Genomic DNA, 21,005 nt, shown 5'->3' on the forward strand with positions numbered 1-21,005 from the left:
TCCGGGTGTGTGGGGCGGTGTCCTGAGCGCCTTCTTCCCTTCCTTTCCTCTCAGCACCTACCAGCCCGCGCTTCCCCGACTGTCCGCAGGAGGGCATCAGCGCCCACTGAAACGCATAGCGAGGGTCCGCAGGGTCCCGAAGCGCATGGGGTTCCCTCCGCTGTCCTCCCTCCTCCCTACCCAGGGCACATCTAACCTTCTAGGCTTCCCCCAGAGGCTGGACTGTCAGTCTCAGCTGGAAGTGCGTGAGTGAGTGAGTGGGTAGGACTCCTTCAAGCCCCTCCATTCCTCTCTGGGTTCGCCCCTACAGTGGCCGCCACAGGATGGGGGGCGGGGCGCGGGGAGTGTCCCTGCTGGGACAGCTTGTCCAAGAGCTTTCTTTCTACCTTTGTACTGGCCAGAGGGTCCTTGTTCACAAAAGCCTGGACAAACTCCTCAGGTCCAATGTGTCGCAGTCGTTCCTGCATTGGAAGAGAGGAGTTGGAAAAACATGAAAGATTTGGAGAAGAGGTGCTTGCTGGGGACTGGCATGGTGCTCCTGCCTGGCTCCCTGACCTTCGTCCCACTCCACCCCACGAGGATCTGTTTGCAGCCACCCTTCACACGGGGACTTACAGATCCTGTTTTGAGTTGTCACAGAGTTCAGCACCATCCCTGGGAGAGAGCCCCTCCTTTCCCAGTTCATGGAGGGGTGGGAGAAGGAAGCAATGCTTACAGGTTGTGATACTAGGCTCAAAATCAGGTCATTGAAATGGGAGGGAGGGAGACCTGGTGGCCAGGCCTGGTATCTGGGTCAGAACTGAATCCTGGCTCTGTGCCTTATGCTTGTGAACTCTGGCAAGTCACTTAACCTTCTCAACCCTGCAATGCAATGGGAAGTGCTGTTTTGAATACAAGGTGCCATAGACGGTGTAGGTGTAGAAGGGAGGAAATCCAATTCCCTTGTTCCTCTCTCTCTGGATGGTGCTTGGCCTCTGCATCCAAGGAGTCCTGTGTGCTCTGGCTGGGCTGGGCATTCCCTTTACAAGTAGGTAAAAAGTTAGCTCGTGGATCTGCTCTGGAAAGCTGGGCAGGGAGCAATAAGTCTGTGTGAGCCCTGAATGGGGAGGTCACTAGTTCTGGAAGTACAAGTATCAGAGCTAATATCTGAGTGCTTTCATTCCAGAGCTAGATCCTCAGGCCAGAGGCTGACACCTCCAGCCCTCTGGTTCCCTGCTCCAAGAATGTAGGGAAGCTGACTGCTCCAGCATGGTCTCAGATGCTGACTGCCCCTGCTGCCTGAGACCAAGTAGGGAGGGCAGAGTGGGGAGTGGTGGCCCATCAGTTGGGTAGGCTTCCCAGTTGTTGTTCCCTACCCTGGGTTTGCATAAAGGCTAGCACTGTCTGCTTACCAGCTCCACGTGGGTCAGCTGCTGGGCCAATGTGTAGGGATCACTGCAGATGCCAAGGAGCTCCCTATGGATGGAGGCTGGTGGCTTGGTTCTGTAGGAGATGGGCTTGTCAGCACCTGCGAGGCCTTCAGACCCCTGGCCCAAAACCGCCAGCTTCTGGTGCAGGGCCTGCAGAAGTTGATGCATCCTCTTTCTGTAGGCCTGGTGGGGCGCAGGAGGAGGGGAAGAAAAGGTGCTCAGGTCTGAATACCCGTTTTTACCTTTGAGGTGGGCAGGGTTCATTAGGGCTGTACAGAAAAGGCCAGATATTAGCAAGTGTGCTGGGACCTGCCCCCACCCTGAAATAGGATCCACCCCAAGCTTGTGGGAGCTGGGATCAAGTGAAGGCCAGATGGGGAGAAGTCTCCAGGATTACTGGTGGGAGCTAAGAGCACATATCAGGGAGGCCATCTGGGGTTCAAAGCATCCTCACTGTCTGGGCAGCTGGGCAGAGTGGGGTATATGCTTCCAGGGAGCTGGAGGAAGGAAGGAAGAAAGGAAGGAAGACATGGAGCAGGTCCTCCCCTGGATAATTGTCCTTTGGCTTTGTTTTAAGCGAGGCCCCTTCTGAATCTCAGACGGAACTTCCTGACCAGACCCCCTGCTGCCCTCTACACTGGCAGTATTCTTGTCACCCTATGTGACTTCTTTTATAAACCACTGTCAGGGATGATCAGGTTTGTTTACCACTCTATCCTGTTCCCTGTGCCCCAGAATGGCAGTTCCACAGGGACAGGGAATTCTGTGTTGCCTCCTCTATGTTACCAGAGTCTGACCCAATTCTGGGTATGTAGTGGGTGCTCAATAAACATTGCACTAACAAAGTCCCCTTACCATTCAGCTCAGATGGATGGATTTCTATTCTGGACCATGCCCTAGGCTGGATGGAAGGATGAAAGGATATGACCCTGCCTCCAGGGGCATCTACCCTTTTACCCCCAAGGAAAAACTATTTGCTCCCTCCAGAGACCCCTGTTTAGAAGAAAGATGCCAACAACCCAAGGGCTTTTGTAAGTAACCCATAGAATAGGCCCCTGAGCTCATCAGCCTACAGTGAATGTCACCCCTAGAGAGAGAGATTCAATTCCCCATGAACCAAGGAGTTGGGTCAGAAAATAATGGGCTGGTGAATAGTTGGTATAGTCAGGTAATTTAAGAAAGTAAAAGTGAATTTTTTTGCTATTTTGAAATGCACAAGCCCAGTGACATTTTGTAGATGTGGTGTCTGACTTGCTGGGCTGTGAGCGGCTTTGGGCCTCAACAGTTCTTCGGAGTCTCTTGGGGCTCAAGGAGTGCTGCTGATGGCGGAGGTTTGTTGGTGCTCAGTGCTGTGATGGTCATGCTGTCCTCTCTGGTCCCTGGAACTGCTTCTTTGTGAAGCCACCATGGGGTGGCTGTGGTAGAGCCTCAGGATACGAGCCCACTTAACCCTAATCATAAGCCTAACCCTAAGCCTAACCCGAACTAGAGTTATGGGGGTCAGACCCAGGTGTTCACTGGTTATCTGGGAAATGAGTGGGTAAACAGTTCCCGTTCTTCTGTCTGTTGCTCAAGGAAGGAATGGTCTCTCTCAGCAATGCTCCACCAAAAGAATGGTCGAATGCTGTCTTCCAGGTTCTATCTGAGTGCTAAGAAGATGGTAAGTGTGATGCAGCACAACCAGCCCTGGTAACAGTCTCCTGTGAGCCCTCACACCTCCACAAACCCTCCAGTCTCCAAAGCACAGCCAGGTTCTCCTGAGTGGCTCACTGGTCATTGTGTCTCTTGACTTCCTGGTTGCACCCCTCTGTGCCATCTCTAACCCTCCTGTCTCCTCTACAACCCTGAGCTCCTTTGTTCTCATTGTCCCATAAGGGGGGAATTATCATTCTTCCTTTTTTAAAAAAATTATTTTTGTAGTTGTAGATGGACAACATGCCTTTATTTTATTACTATTATTATTATTATTATTATTATTATTATTAATGTAGTGCTAAGAATCAAACCCAGTGCCTCACATGTGCTAGGCAAGTGCTCTGCCACTGAACTATAGCCCCACACCCTCACTCTTCCTTTTGTAGAAAGAAACATAAGGTTCAGAGAGGTTAAGTAACTTGCCCAAAAATACATATCTCTGAAAATACCTATGTTCATCTCATGACCTTGTGCACAGCACTTTATATCATTTGATTCCATCCCTGTGTGAGAAATCTTTTAAAAACATAATGCTAGGGCTGGGGGTGTAGCTTAGTGGTAGAGCGTGTGCTTAGCATGCATGGAGGCCCTGAGTTTGATCTCCAGCACACATACGCAAAACAAAACAAAACAATAATGCTCATATTTTTTGGAACAAAATATATAATAGCTTTGATTTTCTTTCAAGTAATCATAGAGAGGTGGAAGTGTATGAAGGCACAGAGGAAACAAGTTTGGCCAAGTGTTGGTAACTGTTGAAGCTAAGTGATGAATACAGAGGAATTCATGGTGACTATTCTTTATGTTTGGGTATGTTTGAAATGTTTCATGGAAGTTAAAAAATAATCCTCACATGCCTGAATTTGGGGAATAATTTGTTTCTCATTGTAGTTCACATTTACTAAGTGATGAAACATGAGTATGTGTAACTTTAGGCCTCCTTGCTAGCAAGCTGTGTAGTGGAAATAGTGACTGTCTCTGGTTTACTGATGAGGAAACTGAAGCTCAGAGAGGCAAAGTACCTTGCCCAAAGTCACACAGCTGTGGTTTCTGAGACTGGATCTGGGCTCAGGTGGTATGATCTAAATCCCATGCTCTGAGGCCTAGAGGACTGCCTCTTCAGTCTGCTCACTGCTTTTCCCATCCCAGCCTATTCAGTGCTGGGAGGGGAACAATCTGCAGCCCACCAGTCAACATCTGATGTGGAGAACCAATGCAGAGAGGACATCTGCTTTAGATTGGACCCTTTCTACGGAAGAGTGACTTGGGAACAATGAAAACACAGGGAAGCATCCCTGGCTTGGGCCTGGGGGTATGGGATAGAGATCAGGGAACTCCCATTCTGGTCCACATCACATAACCTTGGTGACAGGCCTGGCAGTCTCTCAAAATACTAAATGACAATGGCTTCCCAAGGAAAACCAGCCTCGTCCCCCAGCACCTGAGACATGGCTCCACCAATGTCAGGCAGGTCAGATAAGGGCAAATAATCCTGCCTCATCCTGATTTAGATCTCACAGCTGCCAAAGAACTCTTGGAGGGAGTGGGGATGAAGCAGGAGTTTGGGCTCCCCTTACTCTACTCCATCCATCTCTCACCATCCCTGTACCACCTATTTTCTATCCCTGTGCTGTCATCCACCTTCCCTTTCAAACAGGTACCCATTGTACCCACAGGTCCATCATGTCACTCATCTATCCTTCCTACTTTTTAACATTCACTCACTCATCCATCTACCCACCCAACCATCCATCTGCCCATCCATCCATCCATCACTCATCTATCCATCTTTACCTGAACTCATCTCTTCCCCACCCATGTGCAATCACCTACCTCCCACTTTATAGTTACCCACAGATCCACCAATTCATTTATCAATTCTTCCTCCTCCCTTTCTATGTTTGCCCATTCACCAAACAATTAGTTCACCTTTCTATTCATCTATCCCCTCACCTACACATATATCCTTCCTCCCTTTTCACTTCCCTTCCTTCCATCAATCTTTCCACATCCATTCACTCCATTAATCCACCTGCCTAGGCAAATTACCCATGACTTATCCTCCCCTTTATTCATTCATAAAAGTGCCTAACTGTCCATCAAGTTAGCCAGCATCCCTCTTTCCAGCTTCCATTCTCTCCTTTCCACATCTATTCAATCATCAACTCTTCCCTGACCCTATTCTGTTCTACATCCTAAGCCAAGTCCCTTAATCCTGAGATGGATCAGGGGCAGAGGCAGGAGGGAGAACAAGTACCCATATATAGGTCTTCCCTCCTTGGCCACCTGATGCTATCAATGAGAACTGGGCACAGAGAGGTCAAGAAACCAGTCCTGGAACTAGAGGCCTGGATTCCCTCATAGTGCCCTGGTGCCTGATTCCTTGATGGGTCACAAAAGGCCTCGTTTTAGAGCATGCTGTATGCAATGCTAGGAGATCAGGGCACCTAGGAGGCTGTGGGAAACAGGCACAGGCCCTGAATATGAGGGTGTAGAGCGGGCAAAGTGACTTCCACTCAGGTTTGCTCACCTCGTCACAGGGGGCTATGCGGCCCACTACATCCTTCAGATGTCCAATAGTCGACTCCTCCTGGAAATCCCGCGGGAAGGTCTCTGTCCACTCGGCCAACAATTGGAGCAATTTGGGGCCAAACTTCCGAACCCGGGCCTGCAAGGCAAGCAGAGGGGCGACAAGGTTAGGGCACTGGGAATGGCAGTGGGGAGTCCTAGACTGTTCTATGGGTGAGCAAGAGGGAAACAGACACATATTTTGGGGTCATATTATATCTTGATTTTGCTTTCCTGGCATCTTCCTTTTTATGGTGACAACATCTCAATTTTCCTTTGGGGACTTCCTCTCATTTCTGGCACACTGGGTTCAGGAACAGCTGAATGGAACCAAATCAGCACTGACCAATCAGAGCACAGAAAACATCATCTTGGGTAATGATTGGCTTACACGTGGGCATGTTACCTAAGCTAGGCCAATGAAATTGGGATTTTTACTTGACGGTGAAGAAAAGGACTCGTTCTTTCCACAAGATGGGAGAGCATATGAGTTGTCCCTGCTGATAGAGGCCACTTGTCACCATGCAGGAGAACCTGCAAGAGCTAGAATGAAGCCGGTAGATCCAGAGAAAACCATCAAGTCAGCAGGATCCAAGACTTGGCAGTTACAAGAACCAGCCATGTCCCCTTGCCTTAGGCCTGTTGAAGTTGAGTTTTTGTTGCCTTAATAGTACAACTGACTGATATGCATATAGTCACAATGTGCAGAATCAGCCAGTAACGAGGAATGGTGTGAAGAACCAATGGGAAGGCAGGGCTGTCAAGAGACACCATGGAGAAGGCAAGAGAGAAAGGACGTGGAACCAAGTGCACTGCGTGAAGGAAGTCTAGTGGAGGCTGTAGGGCCATCCCAGTCCACAGATGGCAGGAACATTATTGACTGGGCTTTGGAAACCCAGGACTGAGCTCAATGTGAGCTCGAGGGTTTCCACGAAGCCCTGGAAAACTGCACAGGGGAAAAGGCGCTGGCTCTGTCCTTTTAGGTCCTGTACTTCAGACAAGTGAGAAATCCTAGTAGGCGTCTTGTCAGGAGAATAGGGACAATCACTGCCTCCCTGAGGGGTTGATCTCAGAGGCTCCTTGGTCTTTCAGCCCCTCACCTTGTCCAGCACCGGCTTGTCCAGCTGCTGCTGCTCGATGCAAAGGTGGCAGACCCTGGCCAGAAGCTCCCGGGGCTCAATGAAGAGGCGAGAGCTCAGCAGGAAGGTGAAGATATAAGCTTTCTGCAAGAATGATGGCACAAGAACACAAGGACATGGTGGGAGGACATCTTTCCAGCCTGCTCCCCCTCCCCAGGCCCAAGGTCACTCCCAGCCCTGCCGCCTGCTCCATGCCTGAGTGGAGAAGAAAGCCTCCCTTCTTTTTTCCCTTTTCTCTCTCCTCCCGACAGGGCGGCTCACTCACCTCTGGGTAGTAGTCAGCTGTGGGTACCAGGTGCTGAATCAGGGTGTCCAGAGAGGCTGAGGATGGTGCTCCATCTAGGAAGGGCTGCCCGGCCTGCTCGCCATCTGTAGGCTCTGTAGAGGGCGGGCTGAGTCTGCCTGGGGTGACCATGTTGGAGGCGCTCAGTGTCCGGGGCATGCCTGCCTGCAATGGCAAGGAGCAATTGGGGTACACCTGAGCTGGAGCGTACTGGTTCCCTGGGTTCCAGGCTGGGAGGACTCTGCCTTCCACATTCACCTCTGTGTGAATCTCCTAAATCCAGTGATCACTTCCTGGGTGGGCTGCCAGGGCATCTCTACCTCACAGCACAGCATCTGTTCTCCTTCCTGTTACACCTTCCACCTCTCCCCCAGGAACCAAGCACCTCTTTTCTACTCCAGTTTCTCCCCCTGAAGATTGTTTTTGACAAGTCCTGTATAATCGGCCTATTCTCTCCTGCTGTGAAGATTGGTTCAGGGCCTGAACCAAATTTTGGGGCTCAGGCACAACCCCAGAACTTCTTTGGCACTTGAAAGCGCTCTTTCCTCTGGGACCTCTGAGCTGGTGGGATGAAGCCCAATGTTTTAGGGGTCATCTTGTCACTATGAAGGTCTAGGAAGGTGGGACAGCATTGGAAACCCTGGATTCTATTATGCCTGAAGCTGCTCTGTGGACTTTTCCATTATGTGCTCCTATTTAAGGTGGAGTTCTCTCAGGTGCATTCAAAACTACTGCCTTCTGTGTCCTGGTATTCCAGGATTTTCATGACTTGGACCAGCTGACCTGTCCAGCATCACCTCCTACCACCCTCCATTGCATGCTGCTGGCACCAGTCTCTCCCAATGCTTTCTCCAACTCTGAGCCACTGTATACATTGTTCCCTCCAGCAGGGTGGCCTTCCCACCCTCTTCATTCTTCCGTCCCTCCAGACATGGCTGAAATGCTCCCTCCTCAGTTGGGTCTTCTCTGCTTTCCCATAGTGTCCCCTGTCCCAGGGCGATTCCTGACCTCTGAAGGACATCAGGGGACTCTTGTTAGCTTTGTTGGGTGTTTCAGGCACTGCTTTTCTGTACCTGGCCTGGAGATAGGCCAGCTGTGGCTGTTATGCTGTCATCTTCATCCAAACCTCTTTTAGACAAAGACCAGAGCATATCTCCTGTGACCTGGCGCTGAGCTGAAGACCTGGCTAACAGCAGACTTCCCTATATTCCATGTCCAGTGAGCCTGTGTTTTCTCTCCAATGCTCTTCCACACACCCTTGTAGATTGGTCTTCCTTGAAAGGGAAGGGGCTCTCATGGTGACATGTCTTGACCAAGCCTGTGACTGTTCAACCAGTCCTCACCCTCGATGTTTGGGTCACTTGCATTCTCAATCACAGAGTCCTGTGAGCTCACCACAGGACTCACAGTGTCCCCTGCTTGTCCTATCTCTTCTACCTCCATGCAGACCCTAATCCATTTGTCTTTTTTAGCCCTCTAAGTGACTCTGCCCTGAAGGTAGAGACAGAAGGACATAGAAAGCCAGGGCTGATACAGGGAACCCCTCAGAGGACTGTCCCCTGGGCCTGTGGTGATGGGAAGTACTGGGACTGAGTTACAGCATGGAGAGAGCATGGCATCAGTGTGATGGCATTCTGCACAATCCTGACCCTGGTGACAATCACAGCTTTATTTTCACATCCCGACTAAGCTGTAAGCATTCAATTTTCAGCTGGTGAAACTAACATTTCACAAAATCACCTCCTGTCTTTCCTAGTAGGGAGGTTGCTGCGTACGTGGGCACATAGGGAGCTGCTGATGCTCAGTGGGGAGTGTGATCAGCTCTGCCTCATGTCCAGGGCTCAGTGCCTGAGTAATTCCACAGGACAGATAACTCGTGAGCTGGCAAGTTCTGCTCCCTCCCACCAGCTGTCTCACACCTCTTTCTATTGCGGCATCTAGCCTTCCCCAGATCCCAGTCCAGTTTTCTCAAAGATGGATCAGTCAGTGCTGGGGCTGGAAGTGACATTGAGAACTTCTCTGCAAGACAGGGCAGATTGTGGGAGGAGCTATAGTCCTTCAAGAGGTGACCCTGGAAGTTCTGAGTACCTTGGTGACTGGCTTGGTGCAGGGTACTGTGCACACGAATGGGGTTGAGTCGGTGAGGATGGTTCTCAGGCCCAATTGTGCTCTGGAGCAGCTAGCTCAACTTGGGGGCTGGGGTTGGGTGTTGCAAAACCCCCATGACCCACAGGAATGCCCGGAGAGGGGATGGGCTGCCAGGAGCCCTCTGACCTTCAAATACCCATTGTGTCCCCCAGCTGGTGCCAGGCCTGGGTCTTGGTGAACAGGTTTGTCCTCCTGCTATCTCTGGTTTCTTCTGCTATGGCCAAGGGTCATGCAGACTTGCATGGAGTGACTCCTGGCACTGATCTAGGCACTGGGGCCAAAGCACAACCTCATGTAGCTGGTGAAGGAAAACTAACAATATACAGGCAAAGCTGTGTACAGAGACTGTTCACTGGGGCACATGCTGTTTCAGGAGTGGCAACTCTCTGGTTGTGGTTGGATGCTCTCAGGAGACCACTTAAAAGAGAATGAGATAAGAGCTGCCACCACGGGAGACCAGGGAGAATGCAGAATGGTGGGGTGTATCATGTTCCTGTGTGCAAAAACACAGCCAGAGAGGCCCATGAAGGTGGAAATCCTAGCACAAACCCCCTCATTCCTTCCCTGTAAGTAACTGCTTTCATTAGTTTCTCATGGACAAGGAAATATAAATATCGAGTCCCCCTCTTCTGTCTTTTTTATATAAAAAAATAGCACAGCATCCACACTGTCCTGTGTTGGTTTCTTTCCACTAACGATGCATTTTGGAGATCTTTTCATGGCAGGACAGGGTTTCTTCCTACTTTTTTTTCTACTCTTAATAATATTCCATTGTTTAAATATCCAGGAGTAATTTTTTAATTTTTGTGGTACAAGGGACTGAACCACTGAGCTACATTCCCAGTCCTTTTTATTTATTTATTTTTAAAATTTTCGGACAGGGTCTTGCTAAGTTTCCCAGGCAAGCCTTGAACTTGCGTTCCTTCTGCTTCATACTCCCAAGTAGCTGAAATTACAGATGTGTACCACCATGCCAGGTATCTGGAAGTAATTTTAAAAGCCAATGATGAAGTCTGGGGATATGGTTCAATGTTAGAGCATTTGCTTAGCATGCTTAAAGCTCTGGGTTTGATCAATAGAACTTAAAAAAACAAAACAAAACAAAACAAAACAAAACAAAAACCAAGCCACTGATAAAGCAATTCAAGTGTCTCCTGATGGATAAATAAAATGTATTCCACAAATGGAATAGTATTCGGTCTTTTTGGGGGAGATATAGGGAATTGAACTAAGGGGTGCTTAACCACTGAGTCACATCCCAGCCCTTTTTGTTTTGAGACCAGGTCTTGCTAAGTTGCTTAGGGCCTTGCCAATTTGCTGAGGTTTGCTTTGAACTCATGATCCTCCTGCCTTAGCCTCCCAAACTGATGGGATTACAGGCATGCACCACTGTACCTGGCAAACAAAAATAATTTAAAAAAATTTCTACCCCTTCCCAATAGCACAATTCTGGGGACCAAATCTTTTACATATGGACCTTTGGGGAATACTTAACATCCAAACTATGGCAATACCTGTGAAATAAATAAGACTATAAAATAAGCAATACTGGCAGGCATGTTAGAGTAGCCCCTGAAACATTACTGGAGGTGGGGTGTACAGTGTCACACTCCCTTTAAATTGTTCCAAGATTTGGCTTGATGTGCCAAGATTCTTACGTTCTTAGGTCTTTTCACCCTAATCAAATTCTCGGCAATTTATTCTACGAGATTAACCTAGAAGAGAAAAGCACTGGAAAGAAAGGTGTTTGCTTCATATTAATTATAAACAGTGCATTCCGTCTAGAATGTTGTGAGGTGATGAACAAGAGAACAGACAAGGAGATAATCACACACCCTTCCGTGGATTTTTCTGTTGCTATTGAAATAATGGTTATGAACATCCAGTAATAACACAGAAAATGAATATGGCATAATGAAATTAAGACAGCAGGAGAGAAAATTGCACATGGTACAAATGATAATGTTTTGTGGGCAAAGACTATAATGGGGCACTGACAAATGCATCATTGACATGCCCTCTGCTTGTCCTGTTACTATTTTAGTGTCATTCATTCAACTTGAATGTAAAGCTCATTCCTCAGATGCAGCCTCAGGGATGAAAGGCCCCAGGAACACCTGGACATATTTTGGGGCTATGAAAATGGTGGGTAGTGTTGGGGGTGCATGGCCACCCTGTGACAAGGATACCAAGGGGACTTTCACTAAGAGGCAATGCCTTGCTCTGGCCCACAACTGAAGTGGCTGAGCCAAGGTTTGAGCTGCAAAGTCTACTTTCTGACCACCCCTGGTGAGGGCACCCTATGACCAGGGTGAATTCCTTGCCAAGCTCAAAGGCGCACAGGATGGTCTTGCCCAGGCTGCCCCCTTGTGACTCCCCAGGTTTCTGACTCCCCATTCCCCAAGGTCCCACACTGGCCTTGATCTTCCTGAAGTGTATCCTCTCTAGAAGGAGACTAGAGCTCACTGTTGCACCCCCAAGGCCTGATCCCTGTGCCCAGAACATAGTGTGCTCAGTAAAGATGTGTTGTGTTTAAGTGACTCCAGTGATACAGGTAAGAGTTACTGAAGACAAATTAGATAGTGCAGATGGAGATGAAGAGCTGACAGACAAGGCAGGCAAGTCATAGAGCCAATGGGAGGGAGGAACTGGGCTAATGCTTGGGGACCTGGCCAGGACCATTCCTCTTTGCCTGACCTCCAAATCATCCTGTAGGGCTCCTATTTCACATGTAAGGAAACTGAGGCTTAGAGAGTGAAAGGCAGGTGGCCAGCTCACATGCTAAGCATACCTGGCAGACCTGCAATTTGATGATAGACAGGTATTTCTGAGGCCCACTCCTTGTTCCTGCCAATCGACCCACCTAGACATTGATGCTTCTGCCCCCAAGCCACAGAGCTAAGAGGACACAGACTCCTGAGTGTGACCAGTGGTGCCCTGGACATGAAAAAGGAAGCTTGGGGCTGGGGTTGTGGCTCAGTGGTGGAGTGCTTGCCTGTCACGTATGAGGCACTGGGTTAGATCCTCAGCACCACATTAAAAATAAATAAAATAAATTTATAAAAAAATTTTTAAAAAATAAATTTAAAAAAGAAAAAAAGAAAGAAAAAGAAAAAAGGAGCATGTATTAACTGGCCCTTCTGGTCACAACAGTCCTCCTGGGACATGCCGTTCCCCTAAGCATTGCATTTGGTCCCCCAGGGTCCCTGCACCAAGGTTCTCCCACACATCACTCTTCACAAATGCTTCACTAATTTGCATGTCATCCTTGTGCAGGGACCATGGTAATCTTCTCTGTATCGTTCCAACTTTAGTATATGTGCTGCCGAAGCAAGTACCACATGTCACTCTTGAGCCTCCTACAGCCCCTCCAAGGGTCCTGTTCTCTTTCCCAGGCCAGACCCAAGCTTGGACCCAAAGTCACCCCTCCTGGAGCTTCTGTCTGAATTGTCTTCTTAGCATCCAATTCTTTTTCCTCTTGCTAGACCCTTAGAGTTTTGCTTTGGGAAATAACATCATTCTCTGATGAGAAATCAACAGTCCTGCTGGGATAATTAATGGAGGCTCCATCCTGCCCTGGCCAAGAAGCAGGCACCAGCCAAGGCTGGGTCAATGAGATGTCTTCCTGGAATATCCACCTGGTGGAGACCTGAGGTGAGAGCTGAACCTGTGGCAGGCCAGGTGTGGGAGGGGGTTGGAAGAGCTTCTGAGTTTCCTTCTTTTTGCCTTTGGTCTAGGCATGCACTTCTGCCTGTTTCCTTGCTTACATCTGTTCTCATTGTCCAGGTACATGTAGGTCTCCTTGTCCTGCATCAGGTTCACATCTAGAGGTCCTGGGGCTCCTGCATCAGTTAAGCGGACAACTAGCATGGGTTGCCTGGGATTTGGTCACAGGGAGGCAGGTGGACAGAGGGGTGAGGACCCCCACAAGTTGCCCTGAAATGAGGGACACCCTGACATCCACTAGTGCCCAACTGGAATGCTTCCTTCTGCCATGCTGACAGGTCCAGAGCCCACCCTGCTCTTGGACTCTGGAACTAGCAAAGTTTCTGGGACAGGATAACCTAAGCCTAACTTCTGGGGACTTGAAGATGTCCGCAGGAACAAGAGTATGATGGGGCTGGGGACTGATGATAAGGAAGGCACAGCCCAGAGGAGAGCTGGATTTTTATTCCCCTGCTTTTGCCAGAGATGTAGGTACTAGAAATGTACCTTTCATCTTCATCTGACCATACACAAACACTGGGCAAGAGAGTGCTGAAGGCTCTGTCACTTCTCAGTGTGGGGCTCCAAGAGTGATCGAGGATGTGGTGATGAAAAAACGGGCTCTGCTGGACTCCCAAGGGACTGATCACATGTCCAGACCTTCCATGTTTAAGGGACACCAGGACTCAACTCTTACATTTCTACTCTGACTTTCAGGGTGACAGTTATAGTCCCTTGATAGCCACAGGAAGTGGTCCCAAGATCCCTGTGGATACCAAAATCCACAGATGCTCAAGTCCCTTTTATGAAAAAATGTAGTATTAGTTGGGTGCTGGTGCATACCTGTAATCCAAGTTACTTGGGAGGCTGAGGTAGGAGGATGGTAAGTTTGAGGCTAGCAAGACCCTGTCTCAAAATAAAAAAAAATAAAAATGGTTGAGGATACAATTCAGTGGTAGAGCACCCAGGGTTCAATTTTCAGTATTGGAAAGAGAAAAGGAAAGATTAACCTACACACATCCTCCTGTATACTTTAAACCATCTCTAATAAATATGGTATATATTATAACAATCCCTAATAATACATAATACAAGAGGTAAGTGCTATGTAAATAGTGATTTTACTGTTTTGTTTAGGGAAAAAATTAGAAAAATGTTTGTATGTATTCTGAACCGACACAATATTTTTTCTAAATATTTTCTATCTGTAGTTGGTGGAATCCATGGAGGCAGAACCTGCAAAGGCTGACTGTAATTCTACTTTTTCAAAAAAGCAACCTGGGAGGCCATGCTGTGAGTCAGAAGTACGTTTAGAAATGACATCTCTGGTTCCCATGTGGCCAGTTTATAATCCCTACCCTGAAGGCTGATCAAGGCAATGTTGTTCTCATTATTTCTTGGGGACTAGAGAGGGCATATTCTCCAGGCAAACTTTTCTGGGAAGGCACTGGGCTAAGCAGGTGGAAGGGACAGAGGCAAAGGATGCTGCAGGAGGAGGGCCCCGTGAGGACTGCAGTCAAACTAGGAAGATGCTCCTCTGAGTTCTGACAATTATCTTCACCTACTCAGAACAGGGAGAAGAGCCAATGAGATCGAATGACAAAGCTGACATCATACCCCCTGCTATAGAGAAGACAGGGCCTCCATTGTCATTTTTCCCCATGGGAACTCACTACCTGTCAGGGGCTGGAACCACAATACAGGTGGTCACTGTATTACCTGCTATCTGAGGCTGTGTGTCCAGAAGACACTTGCTGACTATGCTCCCCTGGTCCACCAGAGCTTCCATGCTGGCTATGGTCTGGACAACCCACTATCCTGCTCATCTAGCCTGCTAGCTGGACCTTCTGCAACCAGGTATCAATAGCTGCGAATTATCCCTACTGAGCTGGCCTTGAAGGCAGTAGTAAGGCTCATGCTATCGTTTGAATATTGTTTGCTCTCTCTGCAACTTGATTGCCATTATGGCCATGCGGATGGTGGGGCCTTTAGGCTGATTAGATAGTTAAAAGGTATTAATGCATTCCTCATGGAACCGGATTGGTTACCTGGAGAGTGCATTGTTACATTATGTGGTTTCTCCTCTTCCACGCATACTCATTTGCCCTTTGGCTTGCTACCAGGAGTTGAAGCAGCATGAGGTCCTTGTAAGCACCATGATCTTAGACTACCCAGCTTCCAGAACCATGAGCCAAAATAATTTTTAAATAAATTATCCAGTTTCAGGTTCTGGTAATAGCAACCATAAAAGAAGACAACCCACAACTCCAAATCAGAGCCACTCTCCTCTCGCCATAGTATATGTAGAATTTTACACATTCTTGCCCAATAATTCATTATATCTTTGTAAAATTTTCATGATAGTGCTGGGAGCATAGCTCAGTGGTAGTGTACAATGATGGCCTTACAGCTCCTCAAGTGTCTGGAAGCCCCAGGATCATATAACCTCTTCCTTCCCTTGTCAAGAGAAAGATCAGAGCAGCCTGGCCTCCTCTGAGCTCCTGTTTCAGTCTCCATTCAGTTTTAATTTTTCTCTGTAGGGTCCCCAGAAGCTCTCAGAAGAGGCCTGCATTCCTAGCTTTATCACAGTAGTCAGGGAAGTAGTGCCCCCTGGGTATGTATCTGGATCCTCAGATGGCTCAGGGCATCATTGAGGGGGTCACACCGGCATCTTTGCTTGGAACTGATTCTGCTGCTCCTTCAGGAACAAGAACCATCCCTTTTTTCTTAGGGGATAAGGAAATGATATCAGGTCTATTTTTAAGGGTCCTGGGTGAAGTACCTGTCCCTCTTCCCCCAGACAGGTTCTGACCTCCAGGGGTTTCAATTCAATGAAGAAAGACTCTGTATCATGCTTCATGTGTCTTTTGGTCTCCTGTCACATAGTACTTAAAACAACCTTATGGAAATGATTGCTCACTTCACAGAGGAACATACTAGGCTCCTGGGAGGTAATGTGGGTGGACAAGGTTACTAGCAGGTGACTAGTGGACTTCCCTGGATGCCTGGTCTCCCAGCTCTAGGTTCATCTCCCGGCCATGATCTTGTGAAGAGGAATTGGTCAAGGTTAAGTAGAGGGCAGATATAGCCCTCTACTTAGAGATTTAGCAGGGGAGCTGGGCTAAGGGTCTGGGAGCTGGGGAGGGCAGCCTGAATTCTAGGAAGCCTCAAAGTGGCCCAGTCTCCAGGGGTTGTGGAGCTCCCTGTGCTTGTCCTATTGGACTCAGATGAAAGGGAAGCTCCAGCCCACAGCTCGGCCCTTCTCCCACTTTGCATCAGAACATCAGGGGAGGAAACCTTTGACCTGCCCACCCCTACATTTGGACCTGGATCATGACAGTTCATGCACAGCTGCTCTGAGCCGTGCAGAGCCCAACAAACTATGTGGTTCTCCTCTTTCCCTTCTGGCAAGCCTGGAGCTGAGACACATCTCATTCCAGTTTGGGTCCTGTAATGGTTAATTTGAATTGTCAACTTGATTGGATTAAGAGATGCCAATGATTAAGAGGCTTCTGGGTGTGTTGATGAGGGCATGTTTAGGAATGATTGGAATGTGGGATAGGAACTGAAGTGGGGCCCCTTCCTAAGCATGGGCAGCACCACCCAATAGGATAGAATCAAAGCTGGAAGAACAAAGAAACAGATGCAGATGCAAGCTTGGTTCTTCTTGAAAGGGTTCTTGATTGCTGCTTTTATTGTCTGAGGATATCAGACTTTTGCTTCTTCACTCTTGCAAAGCAGACTAAGTCAGTGATTCTCCAGGTAGTTTCCAGAAGCCTTGGTCTCAGACAAGGGTAGCACTGTTGATCTTTCTTGTTCTGGGGCTTCTGCGTCTTGGACTGCACAGCTACTAGTTCTTCTAGCTCTCCAGCTGCAGACTGCCATTGTGGACTATTCAGTTTCTGGTTGTGTAAGCCAATCTAATAAATTTCCTTTTTATAATCATACTTTCTGTTGATTCTGTTCCTCTAGAGAACCCTGACTAATACAGTTCTCCTGAAAGTTTCCTCCCTGTTCCTTGGTGTCTGAAGGGATGCTATGGGAGTACTGGGACTTACCTTTAAGCTCACAGACCATGCTTGCCAAGACTAGGAATGCATCTGGCTTTGCCTGTAGTAGGCCACCTGACAGACTTGGTGGGGAGTCGAGCACTGGACTGAGTTATTTTGGAGTCCAGATGGCCCTTGGTTGCCATTGATAGATGTTTCCACACTTCCAGAAGCAGTTTCTGAGAGCTCAGGACCTGACTTGAAGATAATCTGTCAGGTACTGGTGGGCTGCATCAAAGACCCACAGAAGATTGGCAACTGAAAATAGAGCTCTCCACAGACTAAAAATGTCCTCCTTTTCCTTGGGCAACATTCTCAATTATTTCCCAAGACACTTCTAGAAGGAGAGGCACTGGGTCAAAGGATACCATCCCTTTTAAGGAGGTTGAGATATACCATCCATTTGTTTCCTCAAACCATAGTGAAGAGGTGTTATTTCAAATTCCCAACCACCATGCTTTCTCACTTCCAGGAAACATTTTTCAGTTAGGGGAGTTAGAGAGGCAGGATGGGTGTAAGTAGACCTGGCCAAAGAGTGCAGTATCCCCTCCTCCCCCTGAGCAGATGGTTCAGGTTATACAATTAGAGTAAATCCTGGACCTTGTTTGGAGACTACCATGGAGAAATGTCCTCTCGATATTTCCCCCTCATTAACTTAAAAAAAAAAATTAAACACAAAAGAGTCTAGAAGCACATTTATAATTTAAATAATAGTAAATTATTATTATAACGACCTGAACATTTGTGACTTACTACCCAGGCTAATAAAATGAGCTTTAAAAATCCCTTTTTTGAAACCAGGTGTGTATTCCATAGAAGATGGACATGCCATTTCCTTGCTAACTTGGAGAGTTTCTGTAAATCTCTGTTTTTGGTGACTCAGGTCAGCACTTCTCACTGCCCCCCAGGGCCCTACTACAAGAAGCCATTTGGCTCCAACTAGGCCAGAAGAGCAGATAAAGGTCAGCAAAGTCTCCATGGTCCAACAAAGCAACAACTGCCTTCTGTCTTTGTTTTCTGCTGCTAATAATACAACATCACACACTGGAAAAGTTAAAAAGAAAAGAGGTTAATTTTGGCTCATGATTCTGGAATAAGACCAAGGGGTTGCATCTGGTGATGCCCTTCTTGCTGGCCGAGTAAGTCCCAAGATGGTGCAGGGCATCACATGGTGAAAGACAGGGAGCATGTGAGAGTCCTAGCATGACTGGCTTTCACAGCAGACCCACTCTCAAGATAACCCATTAGCCCATGAATCCATTCATTCATTATTGCACAAATGGACTAATCCATTCATGAGGTCAGAGACTTACTCACTTCTGAAAGGTCTCACCCCTTAACATCTCATAATGGGGGTTATATTTCGACAAGAGTTTCAGAGGGGACTAACCATATCTAAATCATAACACCTTCCATGTTAAGTTGTTCTCTGGAGCCTCCAGACTGACTACCCACTCCTCCTGGGCACCAGGGTATGTGGCTCTCTGAGTGTAGAGGTTTTTCTCAGGCTGTGGGCAAGGGGTAGGCTCCACACTAGTGAGAAATCTCCTATGTTAGTGACCTACTTTGACCATTGTCTCACCATCTGGGTTATTCCACCTGACTCCCCGAAGTGGGGAGACCTCTGATCTGCTCATATCTAGACTTCTATCCCAATACAATTTCAGCATCCCTATCCACACCTCTTGGAAGAAAAAAACTATTCTTCATTTCAGTTAGTCATATACAATGTGCCTATCTCCACTGATTGCAGTATAGAAAGCTTTAAAATGTTTTGGAAGCTAAGAAATACAAAATGAACCTCTAGATAGAAAAGTGAGAGAAAAAATGAGTAGAAGAACATCTATAACAGTAAGGTCCTACACCAGCAGCAATCCTTAGCTTAAGAGCCTGCCAGTAAAGGTCAAGCAGATCTCTAGTGTAGGGAGGGTCATGAATGTTTCCCACAAGTGTGTCAAGACATTTTCCTTGAGAGGCTGATATTCATATTATATTATCTGTATTTACAATATAACACAGTGTGGTGATATTCAGGAAATTTGTCAACAGGACAGATGACAGAAAATGAGGAAGAGGTACATGACAGCATTTGGTGTGTCCTGAAAAGTTGTGGATACTGAAGGGAGGTAAAGAGGAACAGCACTTAAAAGAGTGACAACTAATAAAATAAAATACTAATAGCAAAAAAAAAAAAAAAAAAAAAAAATAGTGACAACTTCCCACCAGCATTCCTTTTCCCTGTCACACAGCCAGCCTGTCCAGAGCACTGTGGAGGAAGTAACTGTAAAGAACAGAGGAAAAAAAATAACCCTTTTTTTTGGTTTTTAACTTGTATAAGTGTGGGAAAGTCATTATGGATAAAGGCAAAGTTCCTCCAGTATAATTAGCAGTTTTGTTTTATATACTGGAAATTGACTAAGACTAGATTTTAGGTGTCTTAACCACCAAACAGCAACAACAAAGAAAATACATAAGATGATGGACATATGAATTTGTTTGACTCTAACAATCAATACACATATTTATGTCTATCAAAACATCATGTTGTATACCTTAAATATATACAATTAAAAAGAAAAAGACAAAATTCCTTTATAGTTCCTAGACTAGAAAAATGCTTCCCAGGCTTGGGGGAGAGAAAATTGAAAGGAGGTCCTGAAAAATAGGGATTGGCAGTAGGTGGGAGAGGGTCCTCCCTCTGCCTTGCTCAGTGCATCTTTTGGGAGGCAGACACTGGCCAGATGGGTCAGCAGTTCTGAAGGCAGAGGACATGGTTTCCAAGGGCAAGAACTGGCCATGGGAATGATATGCCTCCATGAGGTCCTGGATGATGCTGTAGCCCTAGTGGCGCCAGGAGCAAGAGCAGCCAGATGGGAATTGCCCCCACAGAGACTCAGGGCTGCGAATGAATGATGGGGCTATGAGCATCCCGGTGGGCATCTTGAGAACCTGTGACACTAAGTGCCTCATCACAGCTCTGCAGTCTTGGATTGGTCTGTAGTTTCCTTGTATTGTCTGTCTGTCTTGCTTTGACTTCAAAGTACTTTTGGTCACATGAAATATGTTCCCTTCTCTTGTATTTTATGGAAGATACGGCACAGAATTTTTTCACTAAATGATTGGTAAAATTTGCCCAAACCATCTGGGCCTGAAGATATCTTTTCATCAGGTTTTAAACTATGAATTCAATTTCTTTAATGGTTATGGTTTGGTGAGTGTTAGTAGACAGTTGTTTTCAAGGAATTGGTCATTTACATAAGTGGTCCAATTTATTTGTGTCGATTTGTTATCCTTTAACAATCTGCAGACCTCTAGTCTTTCATTCCTGATATTTGTCTCATCTCTCTTTTTTTCTTTGTCAGACTTGCCAGAAGTTTGTAAATTTTGGTGCTTTCCAAAGAACCAGTTTTTGCTTTCATTGCTCATCTCTATCATTTTTCTGTTTTCAGGGTAATTAATTTCTACACTGATCTTCATTGTTTCCTTTCTCCTTGGCTTGTCTTGGGTCTATCTTGTTCTTTTTCTAGTTTCTTAAGGTAACAATTTCAATTATTGACTAGGGAACTTTCTTCCTTTCTAATGTAATAATTTAGTATTTTTAGGCACTGTTTTAGGTGTTTCCCACAAATTTTGAAATGATGTATTTTTATTTTCATTTAAAGTATTTTCAAATTTCTTTCTTTCTCTCTTTTTTTTTTTTTTTTTTTTTTTTTTTTTTTTTTGGTGTTGGTGCTGGGGATTGAACCCAGGACCCTTTTCATGCTACACAAGCACTCTATCGACTGAGCTATATCCCCAGCCCAAATTTCTCTTTTTCTTACCTGTAAATTTAGAAATGTTTACTTTGTAAGTTAGTGTTTTCAGATTTTTCTGTTATTCTATATTTGATTGTAATCAAATTGCATTACTGTCAGAAAATATTTGCATGAATTTGGTGATTTTGTAATTGTCAAAGTATATTTTATGTTCCTAGATATGATTTTATTTTGGTGAATATTTTGCATGCACT

General features: G+C 46.7%; 1 protein-coding gene across 4 annotated transcripts in view; it reads right to left on the reverse strand.

The window, feature by feature from the left end:
- The window catches only part of RASGEF1C (RasGEF domain family member 1C), an 82,482-nt gene that overhangs the window by 26,296 nt on the left and 35,181 nt on the right, over positions 1 to 21,005 (reverse strand). For 3 of the 4 annotated variants that reach the window (XM_079144738.1, XM_079144737.1, XM_079144735.1), the window contains exons 2-6: positions 7,077 to 7,259; positions 6,773 to 6,895; positions 5,635 to 5,772; positions 1,392 to 1,592; positions 387 to 461 (exon numbers count right to left, since the gene is read on the reverse strand). In XM_079144738.1, coding sequence (XP_079000864.1) covers positions 387 to 461; positions 1,392 to 1,592; positions 5,635 to 5,772; positions 6,773 to 6,895; positions 7,077 to 7,253 — 714 coding nt within the window. In that variant the 5' untranslated portion in view covers positions 7,254 to 7,259. Of the gene's footprint in view, positions 1 to 386; positions 462 to 1,391; positions 1,593 to 5,634; positions 5,773 to 6,772; positions 6,896 to 7,076; positions 7,260 to 14,305; positions 14,509 to 21,005 lie in introns of all 4 variants that reach the window. The other variant, XM_079144736.1, reaches the window with a different exon arrangement.

The sequence above is a fragment of the Sciurus vulgaris genome (genome assembly GCF_902686455.1).
Source record: "Sciurus vulgaris genome assembly, chromosome: 6".
Taxonomy (NCBI): Eukaryota; Metazoa; Chordata; class Mammalia; order Rodentia; family Sciuridae; genus Sciurus; species Sciurus vulgaris.